Here is a 22,431-nt window from a genome sequence, read left to right as displayed (position 1 = left end):
ATAAGAAATATAGGGTTCGATCTCCGCCTACAAAAAAAAAATTTTGATTGGTATATTAATTTGATGATAAATAATACAATTATCTAAAGTAGATGTCATAGGTTGAAACTTTATAAATAAATAAAAAAAGGATTGCCACTCATTAACAAGCCAATATGTTCGCTTAAAACCTTCTCTTTCTCTCACACTAGGTGATAGGGCAATTGTGCAGCCCATGCTTTGGCCAAGAGAGCAATTGTTTCTTTTCATTTATTAGTCTGGATGGAGCATGTTCCACCAAACATTAGTCCATTTGTAATTTTTGATTTTCCATTTGCTTAATAAGATCGTTCAAACTTGGTTCTCAAAAAAAAAAAAAAAAAAAAAAGAACCAATAGGACCCATAAAAAAAAAAAAATACAAACAACCAACAAGACTAATTGTGCAAGTGTGCAACCTTATTTAGTTGTGATCTTAGAGCTTTTTTCCCCCACTCATTAACAAGCCAATAGGACCCTTCAAAAACCAAAAATTACAAAAAACCAAGAGGAGCAATTATGCAAGTGTGCAACCTAATTTGGTTGTGATTTTAGAGCATTAACATCAAATGTTCTAAAGAAAATTTATTTTAACACATCAAAAAATTATTTTATTTAATCTATCATAACATTTAACATTATACTATATATCTCATATTTTATTTTAATACGTTATCCATTAAAATAACTTAAAATAAGACCCACCATTTATATAACACAAAAAAGTAATAAGGAGAGAGAGAGGAGAGAGAAATATGAGAAAGAAAAAAGAAAGTTAGTATAGCTGGGAGAAAAATTATTTAAAATTTTTGGCATATAGCTATAGTGCACTTCTACCAGTAGAAGTACACTGTAATATGTATTAAAATGATGTATTAAAATGATTTGACATATGACAAGTGAAAAAAAAAAGTATTTTTGATATTTAGTATGTCAAATACTTATTACAATCGCCAACCCCTCTATAAACTCATAAATTTATGGAGGGTTGAGGATTTGATGCCTAAAAAAAGGCCTAGACATTAATTGAGCTATGTGTGTTGTTGTAGAGGGGTTGAGTTATATTATCTCGAACAAAAAAAAGAGGTGGGCTGAGTTTTATAAGCCTAATCTGAATCCTATTCTTGCAAAGATCCCATTTGATCCGGGTGATGGGAAACAAAAGCCCAGTGGCTCTTAAATGTTATGTAAAAAAAAAAAAAAAAAAATTGAAGTGGCTCATTATGATCATTAATTACGACACGTGGAACATGAAATTACCAAAAAGGACCATTACAATGTACGAGAAGATATGGTCGTGTCACATGTCTCATACTCTAGAGTGCACTTTTGTTTTGGCGAACATTTCGCATGCTTTCTCTCTCTGCCACCACTTCTTAAAATCTTTCTTCAAATTCTGTGGTGCTTTCCATTTTGGTTTCTACGTCTTTCTCGTCCAAAAGGAAACCTGTTCCTCAACATGCAATAAGGTACTTCCAATCTTCTTAGCCTGTGAAATTTTTGTTTTTTCCTGTTTTGTTGGGAAAATTTTGTGGATTAGCTTGTGATATAGTAGAACATTTGCCTTGTAATTGGTTGCTGAGAAAATGGTGCAAAAGAAAAGAACACCCAGAATTAAAAGTTTGAGTCTTTTGGGGTCTTGTTATTTTGGTTTCCTAATGTTGAAAAGGTCAATACATATATGCTAATTGATTTGTTAAGGTATAAGTATGGATTGTGGAGTATTTTGATTTAGTGGGTCATTGATAGTATTTAATTCATATGAATATTTTTCTTTTTAAACCTGCCTTTAATTTTAATGAGAAATGAAACATAGCTCTGATATGAGTAGAGAGAGTTTAAATTTCTTTGGTTATTGTTTTTATGAGCTTGAGCTTTAATTTTTACAATTTATGGTTTTTTTTTTTCTTGAATTGCTGTCGCTGTTGAAATTTAGGGTGTGGAACAAGTGTGAGGAGGAATGAGTTTTTGGTTGGTTGAGGAAAGTGGGAATTTGGACTTGTTAATTTAGTTGCTACTTTTTGTTCTTGCTAAATTTGAGGTTTAGTCTGATTCTGAGTCAGTTGAAATGAGTGTGGTGGGGTTTGACGTCGGAAATGAGAACTGTGTTATAGCTGTGGTGAAGCAGCGGGGTATTGATGTTTTATTGAATGATGAATCGAATCGTGAAACCCCGGCAGTGGTATCTTTCGGGGAGAAGCAAAGGTTTCTGGGGTCTGCTGGTGCTGCTTCTGCTATGATGAACCTGAAGTCCACAGTATCTCAGGTGAAGAGATTGATTGGTAGAAAATTTAAGGAGCCAGGTGTTCAAAATGAGCTAAAAATGTTCCCAGTTGAAACTTCAGAAGGCCCAGATGGTGGGATTTTGGTTCATATGAAGTACTTGGGTGCAACCCATAAATTTACCCCAGTTCAGATTATGGCAATGCTCTTTTCTCATTTGAAAGAGATAACAGAGAAAAGTTTAGAAATTCCCATTTCGGATTGTGTAATTGGGGTCCCATCATACTTCACAGATTTGCAGAGACATGCATATTTGAATGCTGCAACAATTGCTGGGTTGAAGCCTTTGAGATTGATGCATGACTGCACTGCAACTGCTCTTAGTTATGGGATTTACAAAACGGATTTTCCTACTTCGGGCCCAAACTGTGTTGCGTTTATTGACATTGGTCATTGTGATACCCAGGTCTCTATTGCATCATTTGAGGCTGGGCATATGAGGATTTTATCACATACTTTTGATGGAAGCTTGGGAGGGAGAGATTTTGATGAGGTTTTGTTTAGTCATTTTGCTGCACAATTCAAGGAGCAGTACCATATTGATGTGTACTCTAATGTCAAAGCATGCATCAGGCTGCGGGCAGCATGCGAGAAGCTGAAGAAAGTTTTGAGTGCAAATCCAGAGGCACCTCTGACCATTGAGTGTTTGATGGAGGAGAAAGATGTTAAGGGCTTTATTAAGAGAGAAGAATTTGAGAAGCTATCTTCAGGATTGTTGGAGAGGCTTAGCATTCCTTGTAAAAAAGCCTTGGCTGATGTAGGGTTGCCTGAAAAGATCCATTCTGTTGAGCTTGTTGGCTCAGGATCTAGGATTCCAGCAATTACTAGACTGATAGCTTCTCTATTCAGGAGAGAACCCAGACGGACACTGAATACAAGTGAATGTGTGGCACGTGGATGTGCTCTTCAGTGTGCAATGCTTAGTCCAGTTTTTCGGGTCAGAGAATATGAGGTTTGTATAAATGACTTATCAGTTCTTGGCTACTGATATGTGTTGTGTATCGTCATTATATATCTATTAGAATGCAATATGCCTTTGGCTATTTGAAGTGACTATTTAGTCTCTAAATGACTCAAGTTTATTTTTTAATTTTAGTTTGAAAGAAAAAAAAGATTAATTTATCAATTAGGCTGAAGTTTGTATTTAAATAATATGCAAGACATATTTTGGTGTTATCTGTGGTATACATATAATAGATATGTTTTTTGAGCACATCAATGAACATGTTTAGTGATAATGCTTAACATTATATTTAAATGAGTTAGAATAATACTGAAAAAAAAAAAGAGTTAGAACAATCCTCCCCCCTCTCCTCTTCACCCCAAAAAACTTCCCCCATATGTCCCTTTTGGCAAATAAAATTAATGGAATGCATGAGTGCCTCTCATAAAGCTCAGAGATCATTGAAAAACTGAAAATATATGTCTAGTCCAATTTCCTAACCAAGTAACTTCCCAGCAGGAAAAAAAGCAGCAGCAAAATAGTCCATCAAAGATGCTTTTTATAGTCTTTGGCTCAGTTCTTTAATATGATAACATCTAAATTCACTATATATTTACAAAGATAGCAATGGAAATAATGTGTGTTACTCCGCATACATATCTAGTTTTGGTGGACATTAGACACTTGGTTGCCCTGCATGTTTCGTGTGGGGGCTTGGGGGGGGGGGGGGGGGTTGTGGAAGGGACACTTACAAGCAAGTTTAGATTGTCATTTAACATAGTAATGTTGACTTGGACTCAGTGAAAAGTTCATGAAACAAAAACTTTCAATCATTAGGCCTCCTAGAAAGTTATGTTAATAGGAGTCTTCTGATGTTTGATATTTATTTGTGTCTTTAACCACTGATGTACTATGTTGTCCAATGTATTTATGCAACTTTCCTCTTGGACTAATTGTAAACAACTAATCTTGTTTGTATCATCTACAAATACTTTCTTTTTCTTCTCTTCATTCTCTTAGGGCATCATTCCCAAAGTCCAAAAATTTTATATCACCTGCTGTATGATTTAACTAAGGCAGAAGTGTTTGTGTGTGTGTGTGTGTGTGTATATACATATATTGTTTGGTCTATTCTTGCATATCTTGCAAGTGATTTTTACTGTATGTTATTCTGTAGGTTCAAGATATGATTCCTTTCTCCATAGGATTCTCATCAGAAGAAGGCCCAATTGGCACAGGATCAAATGGCATACTTTTCCAGAGAGGCCAGCCCATTCCAAGTATTAAAGTTCTGACATTTCAACGAAGTAGTACATTCCATTTGGAAGCATTCTATGCGAATCAACAAGAATTTCCCCCTGGGGTGTCATCAAAAATCAGTTGTTTCACGGTATGCGTACTTTGAAGTGTTTTGCTTACATACACGGCTTTTTGAGTTCTATTCCCCCTTTTTTTCCTCTCCTTAAGTAAAAGCATTATAGAGCTGTTTGAAGCGTTTTGCATTATTTTATTTGAGGCTTCATTTGACTTTGGGTGCATAATGATTGCTATGAATAGGCTTTATTCTCATGGTTCCTTTGTGATGGATGATAAATTGATTGCCAAAGGATGATAGTGTCTTTGTTACTGGATAGTGACATGGGATTTTGTGTTTTCCACATAAACTTTCTTAAAGTGATGTCTTGAAGATAAGCTGTTGATTGATTCAATTATCTATATACCACCTTTTAGTAGGCTGCAATTAACAAAGCCATTTATGAACAGCTCAAGCTCAACCTAACTTGTTTGTGTTCATTTATTTAAGAACTAAGCTAGCTCAAGCACACATTTCAAGCTGGTCCTACAAACAAGCCAAGCCTGGACATGCTTGAGCTTTGCTTAGGCTCATGGACAGCTTGCACCATCACAAATATGTAAATATCTTTGAGTTCATGACTATTTATATGTGAGAAGAGCACTTCAGTTTCAACTGAGACAATGGAACTCTGTATTTTTCAAACGTTTGCGTTAATTTATAATGTACCCTTAAATTGTATCTTTTTCAAACAAGTATTTTGAAATTTTAAGTAAACGTTTAAGTTTGCACCAGATATATTTCTGTCTTATGAACCTTCTTCTTTTTGGTAACAGATTGGCCCTTTCAACATCTCCCATGGTGAAAAGGCAAGGGTTAAAGTTAAAGTTATATTAAACCTGCATGGAATTGTCAGTGTTGAGTCAGCTATGGTTAGTAAGAAGTCTCATTTTCTTGTCACCTCTTTTGAGCTTGTTATTTTCATAAAATTTTTACCACATGGTGTAAATCTTTTTATTTCAGTTGATAGAAGATCATGTAGATGATTCAATCACAAGGGGCAATACTCATTCAAATATTTCTGGTTCTTCTGATACGGTTGCAAATGGTGTTGAAGATAGTAGCATTACACAGCTAAAATCTTCACATGCTTCTGTAAGTTTGTAGTTGAAATCTTCCTATAACACCCTTGACCATAGTACTAATACAGATTAGAGAAATTATACTATTTTAATGAGAATAGAAGTTAAGAATCAATATAGAGTATTAAATTATAAAATATAGTTGTGGATGCTTTAATGCACTTTCTTAGAACATTACCCTTTCAATGTAAAAATTGGTTTTGGCATGGAGGAGGTACCTGCAGAATAGGTTTTTCTACTCCAGAAAAATTAATATCTTTTCCTGACCATTTTAAATGTTAAAAGCCATGGAGGAAATGCGAAGCTAACACATAGAAGCCTCCTACTGCAGGCTGATGGATTGAGAGAAGATAAAGTGATCAGGAGGCTTGAGATACCAGTAAGTGTAAATATATATGGTGGAATGACTGAGGCTGAGCTCTATGAAGCCCAACAAAAAGAAATTCAGCTGACCCAACAGGACAGAGCTGTGGAACTAACAAAAGAAAGGAAGAATGCCTTAGAATCTTATGTGTATGAGATGCGGAATAAGGTATAACCTGTGTAATTTTCCTTAGACTTAAATATATGCCTTTGTTTTATGACTCAACCTGGTCAAACAATTAGTCAACATAAGTTTGGTTCTTGTGTACCTGTCTTGGCTACAGTACCATCTAGGTTTGCTGAGGAAGTGTTATGACTTAATGCAAATTCTCTGCTACGGTGAACAGATTTTTATAACTGGTGACTGGTATAATTACATTGTTAGACGGTAATTTTATGTAATGCAGATTATCCCATTAACCCATCAATTTTAACATTCATTATGTTTACATGAACTATCTAACTGCATTTGTTGAAGAATCTTCTTGCTTTTGTTTTATTTCAAGATTTTGTCTTGTAAGACCAGCATTGTCATCCAGAGTAATACTTGTTATTATCTAAAGCAGCAAAACCAATAACTTAAGTTTTCCTAATATGTTGTGTTATAATAATACCCCATTCTAGATCCCAGGTAGTGAAGATTAATAAATTACCTTAATATCTCTGTTCATGCATTATCAATCTCATGGCATCACTAACAACAACAATTAAGATGGGTGTTTCGGTTCATACTTCCATCTTTTTCAATACGCTGGATTTTTAAATTATCACTTGTATGTGACTAGCTGTTCAACACATATCGGAGCTTTGCAAGTGATCAGGAGAGAGAGGGCATATCTAGAAGCCTACAGCAGACAGAGGAGTGGCTTTATGATGATGGGGATGACGAAACTGAAAATGCTTATACTTCAAAATTAGAGGGTCTAAAGAAGGTTACTTTTACTACTATAAATATATTGGTTTACCTTCATATTTTTCTACTCCTTGCTTGACTCTCTCTCTCCCCAACCCCCCCTCCCTTCCTCTCTTTCTCTCCCCCCCCCCCCCCTAATAGTTGGTGGATCCAATTGATAATCGTTATAAAGATGAAGAAGCAAGAGCACAAGCTACAAGAGATCTGCTGAAGTCCGTTGTGGATTATAGGATGTCTGTAAATTCGATCCCACCTGAAGATCGAGAAATGGTATGCTATGGAATTGGCAATGATGACTATTATAAATTTGGGACAAAAATTAGGTACAAATACAATTCCTTGGGTGTTGTACCTTAGGTTCCTCAATTAAATCCACTCATGTGGTTGCATTGCTCAGTAAATTACATGCATGAATTTAGTTGCTTTATGAAAAGATGTGTTACATTGTTTAATTTAGCCACATGGTTGAATTAAATTAGGGGAACCTATACAACACTTAATGAAGTGTAACTAAGATTTACCCATATTTCTGATGCTGTTTTGTTATAAATCTGGGACAAAACTTAGGTACAAATACAATTCCTTGGGTGTTGTACCTTAGATTCCTCAATTAAATCCAATCATGTGATTGCATTGACCAGTAAATTACATACATGAATTTCGTTGCTTTATGAAAAGATGTGTTACATTGTTTAATTTAGCCCCATGGTTGAATTAAATTCAGGGAACCTCAACAGATACAACACTTAAGGAAGTGTACCTAAGATTTACCCATATTTCTGATGCTGTTTTTATAATCATTTCAATGTCTTTGACTTTCCATGTTTTCAGATCATTAATGAGTGCAATAAAGCAGAGCAGTGGCTAAGAGAGAAATCCCAACTACAAGATTCCATGCCCAAGAACACTGACCCAGTATTATGGTCAGCCGATATCAAGAGCAGGAAAGAGGATTTGGACATGTATTACTCTTATGCCTTCTTTATTTGCATGTTGCGAATTTTTACCTTATATTGTTCCACTTGTGTAGGTCAGAAGACACAGAACCTGTTGAATGTAGGAATAGAGGATCAATTTTATCACTATCCAATCCTATATCTTTTACCAAAATATGAATTTCCAAATTGGCAATCTCATCATGTGTTATACTTATATATATGGAGTAGATAGGAAAATAATGTAATATAGGGAATGCAATGATCATTCAATTGGCTATCTTATATTTTATACTGAAAATGGAACAAAAGTTAAAATGCAATTCTTTAGATGTTGTACCTTAGGTTCTCCAATTCAACTCAACTGTGTGGCTGTATTGGCCAAAGAGCCACATAGTTGAATTCAATTGTCATTAGGGGAACATGATCCCTTTTCTGTTGTATTGATTGTTGCAACCACGTGATTGAATACAATTATGGAACCTAAGGCATAGCACCTCAGGAACTATTCCTTAGTTTTGTTTTTTTGGAAGCAACTATTCCTTAAGTTTTGCCCTAAAAAATTTGCTTAATTTACATTATTTGCTATATTAATATTCTTATCACTGTTAATCTTTAATTTCTTTCAAGAGTTTAACATTTATAAATGTCCTTTCAGGTCATGTAAGCATATACTGAGATCAAAGGCTTCTCCTCCAAATCCAGAGGACCAGGGGCCAGACTAGCACAATACTGACAATCACACATGAATACTACGCTGTGGTGATGCCTCCATACTCCATAGGTTTGAGATTTGAATCTCGTCTACTTTCTAGTAGATTATCCTTTTTTTTTTTCTTTCTTTTTCAACTCCTTTTCTCTTTTGTGAATTTTGATACGAGGGAGAAATCCAAGAGAATTGTAGTTAATATAGGCTCCAGTTTTGGCTTGTTTGCCTAGGCTTTGAACAACAATAATGAAAATAGTTTTCAATTATTTGCAATTCCTGTTAAATTGGACCTGTCATTGTGGACAATAATTCTTAGTACAATACTTACAAATTTTGTTTTAAAGTTTAATTTAGTCGTTTACTTGTTTTAAAAAGAATTTAGAGCTGAAAAATGAAACATGCCGTACACCTGCTGCATCTAAAATGTTGTTTCCTTTTGCTCTTAAATCATGCCCAATATTCAGCTCTAATCAAACCAATGTGTCTTTGTCCAAATTTCTGACCTATCGGGTTAAAACTTTGGTGGCCATTGGCCAGACAGATGTCTATTTGAAAAGTTTGCTAAACCCTAATAAAAAACACCAAAATATGTTTAGCACATATAACATTTTCTGCCCGTACAATTTCAAACAAACATGACATTGTACCATTGATATTTAGCATTTAGAACATCTGATGTGAAAGGTTTTTTTTTAGCATTTAGAACATCTAATGTGAAAGGTTTTTTGGTGTTTGGTATGTCAAATGCCAAAATTTTGGCATTTGGTACACTTTATGCTAGTGCTCACCAATCGCACAAAACAACCCCACGAAGTAGAAATTTTTTTTTTTTCCCTAGGTATCTTTAGATTTTTTCTAGTATTTAGAATTAAACTAACCCAATCATTGATAGATTGAACACCTAGCTCATGGATTTTGATTGGCGACCCAGACAGACTACACAATTTGAGCCACCGGACATTAGATAATCAAATGCACATTAGTCTTTAGACTCCATACCCCATTACGTAGCAAGCACATATCATCTTCAATCTCAGACCTACTCTTTATATTCTGACGAGTTGGAATAGCATTCAATGTAATTTTCCACAAATTTTTTTGATATTTAGGTTGTGAATTCAATGTAATTTTCCAGAATTTTTTTTGATAATTAAGTTTCACAACCAATTTCGATTCGTTCTACTCTCTCAAGCGGGCTAACGTAATTTTAAGAGAAATTTATCTGCTCTAAATAAGTGGCAGAGTTAGGATTTTAGTCTTGAGGATGCAAAATTAAAAGACGATATTAAAAGTGAAATTTATCTAAAAAACATTAATCAACAATAATAACAAAATAAATAAACAATTGTAAGCAAATATGAATATATTTCATATTATTAAAATAAATAAACAAAAACAACCAATTCATAATGGAGTAAAAATATGATTAGTGTTACTTAAAAAATATAATGAATAAATGTTTGAAATTATTTTTTGTGATTGGTGACATGCCAATTTATAAGACATAAGTAATAAAATTTGTAATATCTCTAGCATCATTCAAAGATAAAATGATGTGAAAAGTATCATAAATAGTAAAAATGGTGTAAATAATTATATAAAATAAAAATAAAAAATAGTGAAATAGGTGGTTTGGTTACTTTCAAGTTTCAACAAGTAGAAGTCTTTTTTTTTTTCCCTCCATGTGACTACTAATACAAAAAAAAAAAAAAAAAAGGAGTCAGGGGGGGCAGGTGCCCCCCCTCGCCCCCCTCTAACTCCGCCAGTGCTCTAAATGCTGATTTGGTTGAGAAATTACCATTGGAATTCCAAGCCAAGTGCAAATATTTTTTCACTTCAAAGGAAGATTGATCTTCCCACTCGGGGTAGTAGATTTTACGATTAAAGGAAGATTGATCTTCATGTAACATCCTTCTAAAAAAGAAAAGAAAAAAGAAGTCTTCATGTTAGGCTTTGAGACCTAAGTAACATCGCTGGTAGACAGTTTGAACACTTTTTTGGGCAGAAGTGTGGCTTTCAGTTGCAAAATAAGATGTCTACAATATAAATTTTAAATTTATTGTCATAAGATGGATGTTTTTTTAAACCATACGATTAGGCAGGCCAAAATGGAAATATATCCCTTTCGGCCAAAAATTCCAGCAAAATGCCCAATTTTTGAAATTATTTAGGGGTATACTTCTGTTTTGAAACTCGAGTTCCATAAACTTCAATGTAGAACTTGAGTTCCATGAACTCGAGTTCCTTGAAAATTTTTAAGTGGAACTCGAGTTCTACAACAACAAAAAAAAAAAAAAATATATATATATATATATTTTAAGTTTGATTTGGCTATAACTTGATTTTCTAAAAATCGAGTTTTACATTGAAACTCGATTTTGAGAAAATTGAGTTTCAAAACAGGGGCATATCCTTATATAATTTTAGAAATGGGGCATTTTGCTGGAACTTTTTGCCGAAAGGAGTATATCCCCATTATTTGCTCGATAAGGCATAATCAAATATCTACATTACGTCTTAGCCCATGAAGACAAACAAACATGATCTTATTAAAAGGTCTTTAACTCTTAGCGTGTGTTTGGATAACCTGCGTTTGCGTTTTGCTGAGAAATTTCAGCGTTTTTTATTTATTTATTTCTTCCTTCTTCCTTCTGCTGCACGCTTTTCACAGGGGACAAGGCTACTGTTCATGCTACTGTGCATGAACAGTAGCCGATTTTGTTGACTTTCAGCACATTTGTGGATCCCGTGTACTGTTCACGGGACCCACAAACTTCACTTTTCAGATTTTTTAAAATTAAAAATGGGACCCACGGCACTATTCACACATTTAAAAATTATTTTGGTACAGTGTTTTCAGTTTTCAGTTTTCAGCAATAAGCTATATCCAAACGGACCCTTAATTAAGTATTTTTGTAACTCTTCATGTAACATCCTTCTAAAAAAGAAAAGAAAAAAGAACTCTTCATTTTAGGCTCTGAGACTTAAGTAATTTCGCTGGTAGACAATTTGAACACTTTTTTGGGCAAAAGTGCGGCTTTCGGTTGCAAAATAAGATGTCTACAATATAAATTTTAAATTTATTGTCACAAGATGGATGTTTTTTAAAGCATACGTTTAGGTAGGCCAAAATGGGGATATATCCCTTTCGGCCAAAAATTCCAGCAAAATACCCCATTTTTGAAATTATTTAGGGATATACCCCTGTTTTGAAACTCAAGTTCCATAGACTCGAGTTCCTTGAAAATTTTTAAGAGGAACTCGAGTTCCACAATATATATATATATATATATATAAATATTTCTTTTAAGTTTGATTTGGCTATAACTTGATTTTCTAAAAATCGAGTTTTACATTGGAACTTGATTTTAAGAAAATTGAGTTTCAAAACAGGGGCATATCCCTATATAGTTTTAGAAATTAGGCATTTTGCTGGAACTTTTTGCCGAAAGGAGTATATCCTCATTTTTGCCCGATAAGGCATAATCAAATATCTACATTACGTCTTAGCCCATGAAGACAAAGAAACATGATCTTATTAAAAGGTCTTTAACTCTTAATTAAGTATTGTTGTACTGTAAAATCCTTTATTTTTAAAAGGAAAAAAAAAAAGATTATGGGTGGATTTGGATTTGAAGGTGTGCTGCATAAGGGTGTACTGAGTCCCATATCAGGTATTTACTATGTTGATTTGACATCTATAAAAGATTACAAGTAATTTTAATTATAACTTGACTAATTCTTTTAAGATATAAGACAAATGTAGCTATTGCTTTATCAAAGCCAACCTTGGATTTAAAGGTGTTACAAGAGCATGTTCTGAGTTCCATTTAGTGTTTATTAGGTCAATCTAGCTTACATGCGAGTGAAGGATTTAATTTGTGAAGGGAAATAGAAATACTACACTTTAGGACTTTCTACAAAAAAAAATTTAGGGATTCATGGCTAGCACCACTCGCAATGCAAGTCAACAAAGTAACATGATAGTAGAGTTGCCTCAAAAGTCATAAGAGGTTACAACACAATCTTGAACGTTGGACACAATACAAGATGACGAAGACAAAAAAAGAAAAAAAAGAAAAAAGAAAAAAAAAAGAACACGTGGTGGTAGAGGCTGGGAATAATTGTCAAGTCATGAAGTATAAATAGAGGCCTTAATCAACAATTAGGGACACCACAAACCGGACGAATAAACTAGAGAACTTATTTAGAGCAGAGAGTACATAATAGTGACCATAGAATAGGAATTAGACTTAGACTTTTAGGCATCTAAGGAGATCTTCATCATATGCTTGTAAGTTTATGTACGTCTCAAATACTTGTATTGCGAATATTTTTAAGTTTAATGTGATTTGTACATGTTTGTGACAATTTGGTCTATATGAACTTCCATTTTGATCCAATATAGTGTTATTAGGATTAATGAATCAATTGAATTCTTGTGATATGACTTTATTTAAGAAGATCTGCTTAGTTTAAAGTCACTCGAGATGCTTTACTTGGAGCTCTATGATTCCAAGATGAAGCAAACTTCTCCCCCCCCCAACACCCCCCCCCCCCCCCAAAAAAAGAAAAAGAAAATAATAATAATAAGAAGAAAAAAGAAAAAGAAAAAGAAAAAAGATGATGCAAACTACTTTAGTCAATCAAGCAACAACTTAGTCATTTAATATTCTCATTCACTTTAGTTGTTAACTTGTGTATAATTCAAAAGTCCTATTAAGTTAGGCATTTCTAAACCTTAGACCCTAGTCTTCGAGGTTAGATAATCAGGACCGGCCCTAGGCCTAAGCCACTTAGGCCACCGCTTAGGGGCCCCTACTAGAGGAAGGTTCTAAATTTTGGGGTAAAAATTGATATATTTAAAAAAAAAAAAAATTGGAGATATAGGAAAAAAAATTAGTTTTATAATTTTCTTCTACTTTTAAGAAGTCCCAAAATATTGAGTAATACTATAGATAATACAACTGTAAATGCATGGGTCTTACAAACATAGTAACGCTATAGTTTTACAAATTATTTTACAATATGTTTACAAACTGTTGTTGTGGCCAAATTCTTATTGGTTCTCGTTAGGGTCCACCGATAACATCATTTTTTTATTTATCTATAATCATTCACCACATTATCAGTTTGTAAAAGTTTTTATAAAAGAATTTGTATGTCTAGCATTTTCCCTTACAAATATATGTATCACTAATAGCAAGAAATAACTCAGATAGAAAAATGCTAGAAATATAATTAATTTTACTTGAAAATTTTACAAATTGATGTGACAATTAATATGATATGTGGACATCAATAAACTATTAAATGCATTTTTAAATTATTTTTGTGATTAATGATACATCTTTGTAAGCCTCATTCAAATACTTGTTTATTATTTTCTTGAAGTGTTACTAATTACATTTATTTCTACATCATTTGAAAGTTTTTTTTATAGTAAAATTTGTTATTTCCCAAAAAAAAAGCATATTACAAAATAAAAGGAATAGATTTTTGTTATAAAAAAATTATGATATTAAATACTAGTTAAATATTATTTAAGTGATAACAAAAATGCTTTATTTAAATATATTTTCTTAGGCCTCCAAATTTGTTGGGCCGCCCCTGTAGATAATACTTTGAGCTAGTAGAAATATCTTGAGTACCATATTAAGGTAGCTTCAATATCATTTTGAGTAACCTAAAATGGTAATTAACAAACCAAGATTAATCTAAAATTGGTTTTAGTTCAAAGAAGGCCATTACTATTTGTATGTTTATGTATGCAAAATAGTAGACGATTTTTTAAAAATTTTTTATAAAGCTATATGAAGGGAGGCATGTCAATTATAGGTGCCTTAATTATAAGAACTAGTCGTAGACCCACGCGATGCGTGAGAATAGATAATTATTTTATAATCATAGTATAAATTATAATTTTTTTTCTAAATTTTGTTGAAGATAATTTTGTTCTCCCTAAAAATTAAACAATTTCTAAAATCATACCATCTTTCTAACTTTACCGATATATCATTCTATTATTTTGGGTTGTGTTTAATTGACATTATTCATTTATGAGGTGGTCCATATTATTCGAAATAATGTTATAGTGCACTATGTTTTTTTTTTTTTCTCCTGTAATTAAACTTTTTAAGTTTTGAATAAATCATTCAAATTTCTCATTCTCTTAAAGAAGATTATTATGATAATAAAAAATCATAACAGAATTGCACTTAATGTTACTTAAATAATTAATAGACTTTCTCAAAAAAAAAAAATTTGATAGACACATTCAAATGCATAGCCAAGACTTTTTATTTATTTTTATATAAATTCAAATTCTCATTTACAAAATAACTAAGTAACTCAAACAAAAATTAAACCAAAACTATAACAGGGAGAGAGATTAATTGTGATGGAAAACTTGAAAATATAACACTAAAACGTATTAACCCAATATAAAAAATACAATGATTCGTCAACCTAAAGTAGAGTTGCAAGAAAGAATAAAAAATCAAGAGAGTGAAAGAGAAACAAATTTATAAAATAAAAAAAAAAGAAAAAAAAAAAAGATAAGAACAAAGAGAGAAAATATAATATATAGTAATAAACATCAAATTATTCAAGTCATGCTATATAATATAATAATGATATATTTTTATATACTATCTATATAATGTAATAAGATGACATCTATTAAATCAAAGAAAAAAAAATATCATCATAAAAATACAAAACTAAATCACATCAATCTAAAGTAAAGTTCTAAAAAACATAAAAATTCATCAACTTAAAGAAAGTTTTGAAAATAGCTTACGTTGATAATATTTGACTAAAATAATTCAATAACCTACAATAGAAAGTTAATTATTCAATAATTGAAAATATACTTGCACTTTTTTATAGTGTAATATGAGGCTAGCCATACCACATCAACCACATTATAGGATGTAAAAAATTAAATATATATATAAAAATGAAGGAAAACAATTATGAAACTTTTCAATTCACAATTATCAATAATACTTTGGAAAGGAACTCATAATCTCAACCAAAGAAAAAAAAAATGAAAACTTAGAAATTCATATGGTCTAGGCATATTTGATAACTCAAAAGGATATGCATCTCAAAATTTGGCACAGTCATATTCAATTTAGGCCAACTATATAGGTTCATTACTTCAGTTCAACACATAACAATTATAACATATACAACAATTGTAATTGACAATTAACAGTAGTATACTCAGGCTTCCCAAGCATTAGTGGTATACTTATTCCTTACTCCCATATCTACATCGAATTGGCTGAAATCACAAACATGAATTCTATGATATGACTTGATGCAAATAAGCTGCAAACAAATATTAATGATAAATACAAAAAAAAAAAAAAAAAAAAAAACTTCTTATACACTAAATTATGATCACAAAGGATTGGGAGTGGATCATGATTTCTCTTGCATAACAAATCCATAGGAGTCACATAATACAAAATCAAGACCACAAAAAAATGAAAAAAAATAATTGAGAGAAAGAGAGAGAGAAACAACATTTTGTGTGTAAGAAAACTATGCCGGATTGAAAATTTATAATAAGTAGATGAGAATAAGAGGAGCCAAAAATAAAGGAAGATAAAGGGATAGAAGAAGAGAGATATTAAGATAGTAGTGGGAAGATGAAAGGGTAAAAGGGAGGGGAAAATGTTTGAGAGTGTGTAATAATAAGCTAAGAAAATTAATAAAAAGAAAAAGAGTTAAAAGAGAGAGAGAGAGAGAGAGAGAGAGAGAGAGAGAGTTGGGAGTAAGTGGATGATGTGACTGCTAATGTGTCTTAATAGAAATATAGCAACAATAAATGTTATACTTCAGCTTTTATATATATATATATATATATATATATATAGATGAATGAGATGTGAAAATGAGATCGAGATGTTTTGGGGTGAGAATGAGAGCTCTACTTTCCCCCTTTTTTTTTCTTCTTGTCCTCCTTTTAATTTACATATATTTAATTTATCTAGATATTCATGAAAAGTAACATAATATTTTATATGGGTTATAGAAGCAAATCATTTAATAGTCTTAATAACTAACTCTTTATATGATATTTTTTTTGGGTTAAATTACATATGTGGTCCATAATTTTTAGAATATATGTCAATTTGGTCCCCAACCAGCCACATGTGTTAGTTTAGTCCTAACCTTTTAGTATTGTATCAAATAATCCCTAATTTTAAATAATGGATGGAAAAAGCTAACGTAGATAACGGTCAAAATAAAATATTATTTTCTTTCCACATAATTTCACTAAAATTTTATTTTCAATTGGGGGTTTGGCTTATATTTCTAGTACTTTTTTTCAACTGGACATCTCTTTTTATTTTAATTATAAAATGGGAAGTGGTAGTGAATTTTAATCTTTATTTTTTACTTAGTAATTAGTGGGTGATATGATAATTTCGTATTAAAACAAAATGAGATTTTATATAAAAAGTATTGGAGGTAAGCCAAACCCTTCAAATGGTACCATTGCTAATTTACTTAATCTTTCTTGGGACATAATCAATCTTAAATAGGATTTAATTAATTTTTTTGGATAACATTTTTTTTTACTTTCACAAAAATGTATTGTTAGTTAATATTTTATAAGTAATACATGCAATAGAAAAAGAATCTAACATTTTTATATAATTTAGTACGTTAATTTGGCTATTTTCATCTACTTATATAAAATGTATTTCAAAAATTTTATTTTTAAAAGTACATCTAAACAATTAGTATCAAAATAAACAAAATATTTTATTGGCCAATAGAAAAAATATTTTTCTTTTAGCTAGGTGAGAGGTCTTACTTTTTTTTTTTTTTTTGCAATACTTTTTCTAAAACATTTTTTGCAATATTATAAATAAAAAATAATTTTCTTGTATTTTTGAAATAAAAAACTTGTTTCATTAGTTGAAATTCAAAAAAAAAAATGTTTTTTGAAAAAAAAAAATACTGAAATTTGTTATTACTAGGATTTGAACTTTAAGACTATCTTATTAAATGATACAGAGTCATTAAATAAAATGCATATTTTCATTGACTTTTGAAAATTAGAAACTGAAAACAGCATTTTGCATGTTTTCAGTTTCCTTCGCAAATTGAGTTTTGAAATCAGTTTTTATTTTCTGTCTATTTTAAATCATCAAATAAGTGTTTTAATCTAAAAAATAAAAAATCATTTTTAAAAACAAAAACTAGGCAAAAAATAAAAGTTCCCAAACAAACCCTAATATATTTTAGTATACTAGTCATGGTTGAGCCGCCCACTATAGAGTTTTTTTTTTTTTTTAATTTATTTATAGAAAAGCCGCCCCCATGGAGTTTGATTATGTAATCTCATGTAATAACTAGTAAGGACAAAACAACTTGGGTAACACGCCCTAGTTCATGAGAGATCCTGGTTTTCCTAGAACAGAAGGGAATCCGAATCCTTCAAGTTCTAGAACCCTAGACCCGGCCTATATTATATAAACGAGGGCTTCGAGTCTTTCAAACTCAAACACCACTCAGTTTGAACTCTTTAAATTCTTGACCCTTAATTTGCAAGTCTACTTTTCATCATGAAGAAGAAATCGGCAGCAAAGAAGGAAGAACAGCATCGTCCGCCTCCGCCTGAACCCTATCCTTGGCTTGTTTATTCCACTGATAAACACAACAGAAGACAAATATTTTGCAGCATATCAAATCCCAATGAAACATGCATACGTAGAATCCCAGCGTTGCGGAATAGGTATTTATGGGCTAATTGTCACGGTTGGTGTTTATATTTCTGTAGAAATCTCGGCCAAATGATACTGTGGAATCCTGTAACTAGGGAGGAAATAACACTTCCGTGTTTGCCTTGGGGGCTAGATATCAAAGATTGCATCTTGACGTCTCCTCCGAGCGAACCAAGTTGCAAGGTCATCTTATTTTATCACTACATGAACAATATCTTATACTGTGAACTTGGCGATGAAGAATGGACCGAGTTATGTTATTATGATGAGCTGAAACGAACTATAAAGGAGGTAGGATTGACGGAAGAATTAAAGCTGCCAATGCGTCATCTATTGATTAGCCCTGTTTGCTGCGATGGTGATTTGTATGCAGTATGGACACCAGGAGGAAGTGATCATGATTGCTGCAGGAAGCTTGTAAAAATCCATGACATTCATCGGGACGGCCTTAAAATCGAGCCCTTAAATGTCTTTCTACGGTCTGCTCTTCCGATTACCAAACAAGTACACTTGATGGAATCTTGTGGCGATCTACTCACAGTTGAAATACAGTATAAGGATGAAAGTTTGACAGGCGTTTTAGCAATTGGGATCCATAGATTAAATTTTTCTAACAAAGAGTGGGTACAGGTAGAAACTGCTAAGGACCGGGCATTTTTTTTGCCTTTGGACAGGCTTGATCAGCAAGCGTTTTCCATTCCTGTAATTGACCCAGATGTGGCAAATCGTGTATATTTTACTTTACATGGTGATGACACTTACAAAAACTTGTACTCGTACAACATAGAAGATGGAACAATTTCGATTTCCTCAACTTTTCTAAATCTACCAAGACTACAGCGATCTTGTCTGGTTTGGATTATGCCTCATCTTAGGTAATTGTTCACCTGCGAAACTTCTAATTGTTTGTCAACATCTATATTTTTGCACATTGATAATCATAATTGGAAAAAAAATTATATATATCAAAATTTATACTTGTTTGTCAATAATCTTTGGTTACTAATGGAAATTCATATATGGGAAGTACCGTACAAACTAGTTTTATAATTGAAGAACTTAAAATTTACTACATAAAGTTAACAAACATCCAAAAGGGAACAGATAAGTAGTACTATAATAAAAAAAAACTGCACATGCTTTTATTACTAATAGCAATTTTGTAAGGTATTTATATCTATTGAATGTTTGAACACTTTGAATGATTTATTTGCTATATAGATTTTGTTGATTTTATCTATTTATTTCTCTTCTATTCCCTGCTGATATAAGTTGTGCTTATTTAGGTTAACAAATACACTAAAAGAAGACGAGCACAAAAGTAATACAGAAGAACAAGAGAGTGGGAAGGTTTATGGAAGAGAGAATGATTTAAAGGACATGGAGTCCACAAATGATATATCTGCCCTTCATTTCGACATGGTTAAAGGGATTGCCGAGCGTCTCATCTTAGTTGATTATTTGCATTTTCGTGCTACTTGTAAAATCTTTCATTCTGCAGCACCTCCGATCCAATGGAGGACTGCCATGGAAAAGGTGGAAAACCCTTCTTTATCATCTCCATGGCTGGTATTTTTTGAGAACGAAAGTGTTTGTGCTTTCATTGACCCAAAACATGGTGACAAGTATATCATCAACTTGCCACAAGTACTAAAAGGAGGTATAATTTGCGGCTCAAAGGATGGTTGGTTGCTAGTAGCTGTAGCTGAAAAATCAGCTTTCTTTTTAGGTGAAAAGTTAACTTTCTTTTTCAATCCATTTACACAAGCCATTCTACCATTAGCAAAGAATATAGATAGAACTCTGGATTTCTCTTGCATTGGCTTCTCTTCCTCCCCACCCTCTTCAGAATGCGTGGTTGTTAAGTTGAGTAAGTGTGAATTTGATGCGAAGTTTGCTGTAGAGTACTCTTCTAGCTTGGGGCAGGACCTGGACCTGGACCTAGACCATTGGCATAAAGATGAGTTTAGTGATGCAGACTTGTCCTTTAATAACAATAGCCCGATTTTCTACAGAGGAGCATTTTATTGTTTGGGTCAAAAAGGAAACCTAGGAATTTTGAAGTTAAACGACGATGGTGGGAATACTTGGGAAGTTCTTACTAAACCTAAACCACCATGCATGAGTGGTTATGACCAGAATTATTTAGTGGAATGTGATGGCGAGCTCTTTTCGGTATTTGTGGGTAATATGAGAAAATGGGTTCAAGTTTTCAAATTGAATGAATCTAAAATGACCTGGATTAGAGTTGAAAATTTGGGAAATCATATGTTTTATTTGAGTTGTTCATCATCCTTTTCTGTAAAGGCAAAAACTCCTGGAATGGAAAACAAAATTTACTTTCCTATATTCTGTGGACAAAGCATGGTCTTCTTCTCACTAGAGACAAAGAAGTTTCATTCCTTTGAGGGTAAGGATGTTGACTTTTATAGCTCAAGGGAAAAGTTGCGATGTGGCTGGATCGAACCTAGGTGGTGCTAGAGAATTCTAAAGAGATTATTTTGGCGTGAAATTGAAATGTTTTGTTCTATAGTTAAGTACACGTTTATGATGTTGCATTGAGTCAATGGGTCTGGCTTCTTTTGTAGCTTCTATGCAGCAAGACCTAGTTTTTGCTTTGATTGTAGCTAGTTCATAGTTGCTGGTTTTTCTTTCTATAAATATTTTACAAATTAAAAAAAAAAAAAAAATTTAACGTAAACTATTGTTCATGGTAATGTTCAAGAGTTGCTTTCTATATTTTTAGCTGAATGTTGAAGAGTTACCTATTACTTAAAATATGATGCTTAATTTTCTTCTGAATTTGTTTTTTTTATTATAGAACTATTGAAATTATTTGTACCAAATATTGATCGATCCCATTAAAAAGTGAATTTCTTCTTGTGCGGTTTATTGAGAATTTGAGAGATTAATGTTCTAACATTTAGCCAATTACTTAGAAGTGTGAAATTATCAGTGGCATGAAATAACTACAATAAATGAAAAACAAAATAATAGTAATTTCTTGGAATAAATGGTGATGTCGTAGCAATCGAACAAGCTGTTGATTTTGTTATTTTATTTTTTTGATCCAAAACAATCAGAATAAATGCTACATGCCAATTACATTTCCAAATAAAAGCTATGCCTCTAAGCGTAAGCCCTCTAATAGTAATAGCATTGGTGGAGACGAGCAAAAAAAATTTGGCTTTACAGTACGCAGCTAATTGTACTTTTGGCTGTGTACTGTAGCTCAAATGCAAAATATATATATATATATATATATATATATATATTTTTTTGTGTGTTCACACTTGAGTGATATTTAAATAATTTATTTTCTTTTTTTATGTTTTTTTTTTCTCTTCTTTCTCATTTATCTTGTTGCCCTCTCTCTCCTCAAACTCACTCGGCATCTCTTCCTCATTTTCTCTCTTCTTCCTCCACTACCAACCTAGCTGCCAGCTCCGACTCACTCGCTGCCCAACCGCCAGCCCAGCTCCAACCCACCCTCGGCACCGACCCATCTCGCTGATCTCACCTGCCCAGCCACCACAAACCCACCTCACCACCCTCGCTTTCTCCATCCCTTCCGTCAATCTCCATCTCTTCCCTCTCCTCTTGATATGGCTATGGTGGTTGTAGTGGTGTTTTTTTTTTTCTATGGGTTTGGTCGCTATGGTAGTGGTTTGGTTTTTGATTTTGTTTGTGAGTTTGGTTGTGACTATGGGTTATGGTTGAAATGATGGTTTGGTGGCTGTGTTGGTGGTGGTTTGGTAGCTGTGGTGTTGGTTTGGTGTTTGATTTTTTTTGCCTGTGGGTTTGATTTTGGCAACGTATTTTGGTTGTAACATGGCATTTTTAAAATGCGTGATGATGTACATGAATTTTGCAAAAATGGCACTATTTTATTTTTTTTTATTTTTTTTTTTGAGAAAGGATAGAGGGCAGGGGAAGGTAGTCAGTGTAATAATCAATGGCTGATCACCACAACTAACATAATAATCTGCCGTTTCCGATCAACTCGGTGTGGTTTCACTAGTGCCAAACAGTTTGTTTGTAGAGTTGAACAACCCTAATTGTCATAAGATGGATTTCTCACTC

At 32.6% G+C, this 22,431-nt stretch overlaps 2 protein-coding genes across 4 annotated transcripts; both read left to right on the top strand.

Annotated features, from left to right (window-relative positions):
- The first annotated feature begins 1,342 nt into the window (after positions 1–1,342).
- LOC142638000 (heat shock 70 kDa protein 16-like) lies at positions 1,343–8,942 on the top strand. Of its 3 annotated transcripts, none has more exons than XR_012844952.1 (10): positions 1,343–1,486; positions 1,954–3,252; positions 4,421–4,633; positions 5,374–5,469; positions 5,561–5,692; positions 6,011–6,211; positions 6,828–6,974; positions 7,097–7,278; positions 7,787–7,917; positions 8,549–8,942. XR_012844952.1 is itself a non-coding variant. In XM_075811990.1 (10 exons), exons 2-10 carry the CDS (start codon positions 2,086–2,088, stop codon positions 8,613–8,615), a joined length of 2,283 nt encoding a protein of 760 aa, XP_075668105.1. In that variant the 5' UTR covers positions 1,343–1,486; positions 1,954–2,085; the 3' UTR covers positions 8,616–8,942. The 3 variants fall into 3 exon arrangements, 2 of the variants coding, with proteins under 2 accessions (XP_075668105.1, XP_075668106.1); XM_075811990.1 differs by having other exon boundaries at positions 7,097–7,225; XM_075811991.1 differs by lacking the exons at positions 7,097–7,278; positions 7,787–7,917; positions 8,549–8,942 and having other exon boundaries at positions 6,327–6,950.
- Positions 8,943–18,189: 9,247 nt separating this feature from the next.
- LOC142639424 (uncharacterized) lies at positions 18,190–20,829 on the top strand. Its single transcript, XM_075813610.1, has 2 exons — positions 18,190–19,223; positions 19,635–20,829. The coding sequence occupies exons 1-2, from the start codon at positions 18,190–18,192 to the stop codon at positions 20,827–20,829; spliced, it is 2,229 nt and encodes a 742-aa protein (XP_075669725.1).
- Positions 20,830–22,431: the final 1,602 nt, after the last annotated feature.

Source organism: Castanea sativa, chromosome 6 (genome assembly GCF_040712315.1).
Source record: "Castanea sativa cultivar Marrone di Chiusa Pesio chromosome 6, ASM4071231v1".
In the NCBI taxonomy this organism is placed as follows: Eukaryota; Viridiplantae; Streptophyta; class Magnoliopsida; order Fagales; family Fagaceae; genus Castanea; species Castanea sativa.
This window is presented reverse-complemented; position numbering and strand designations above follow the sequence as displayed.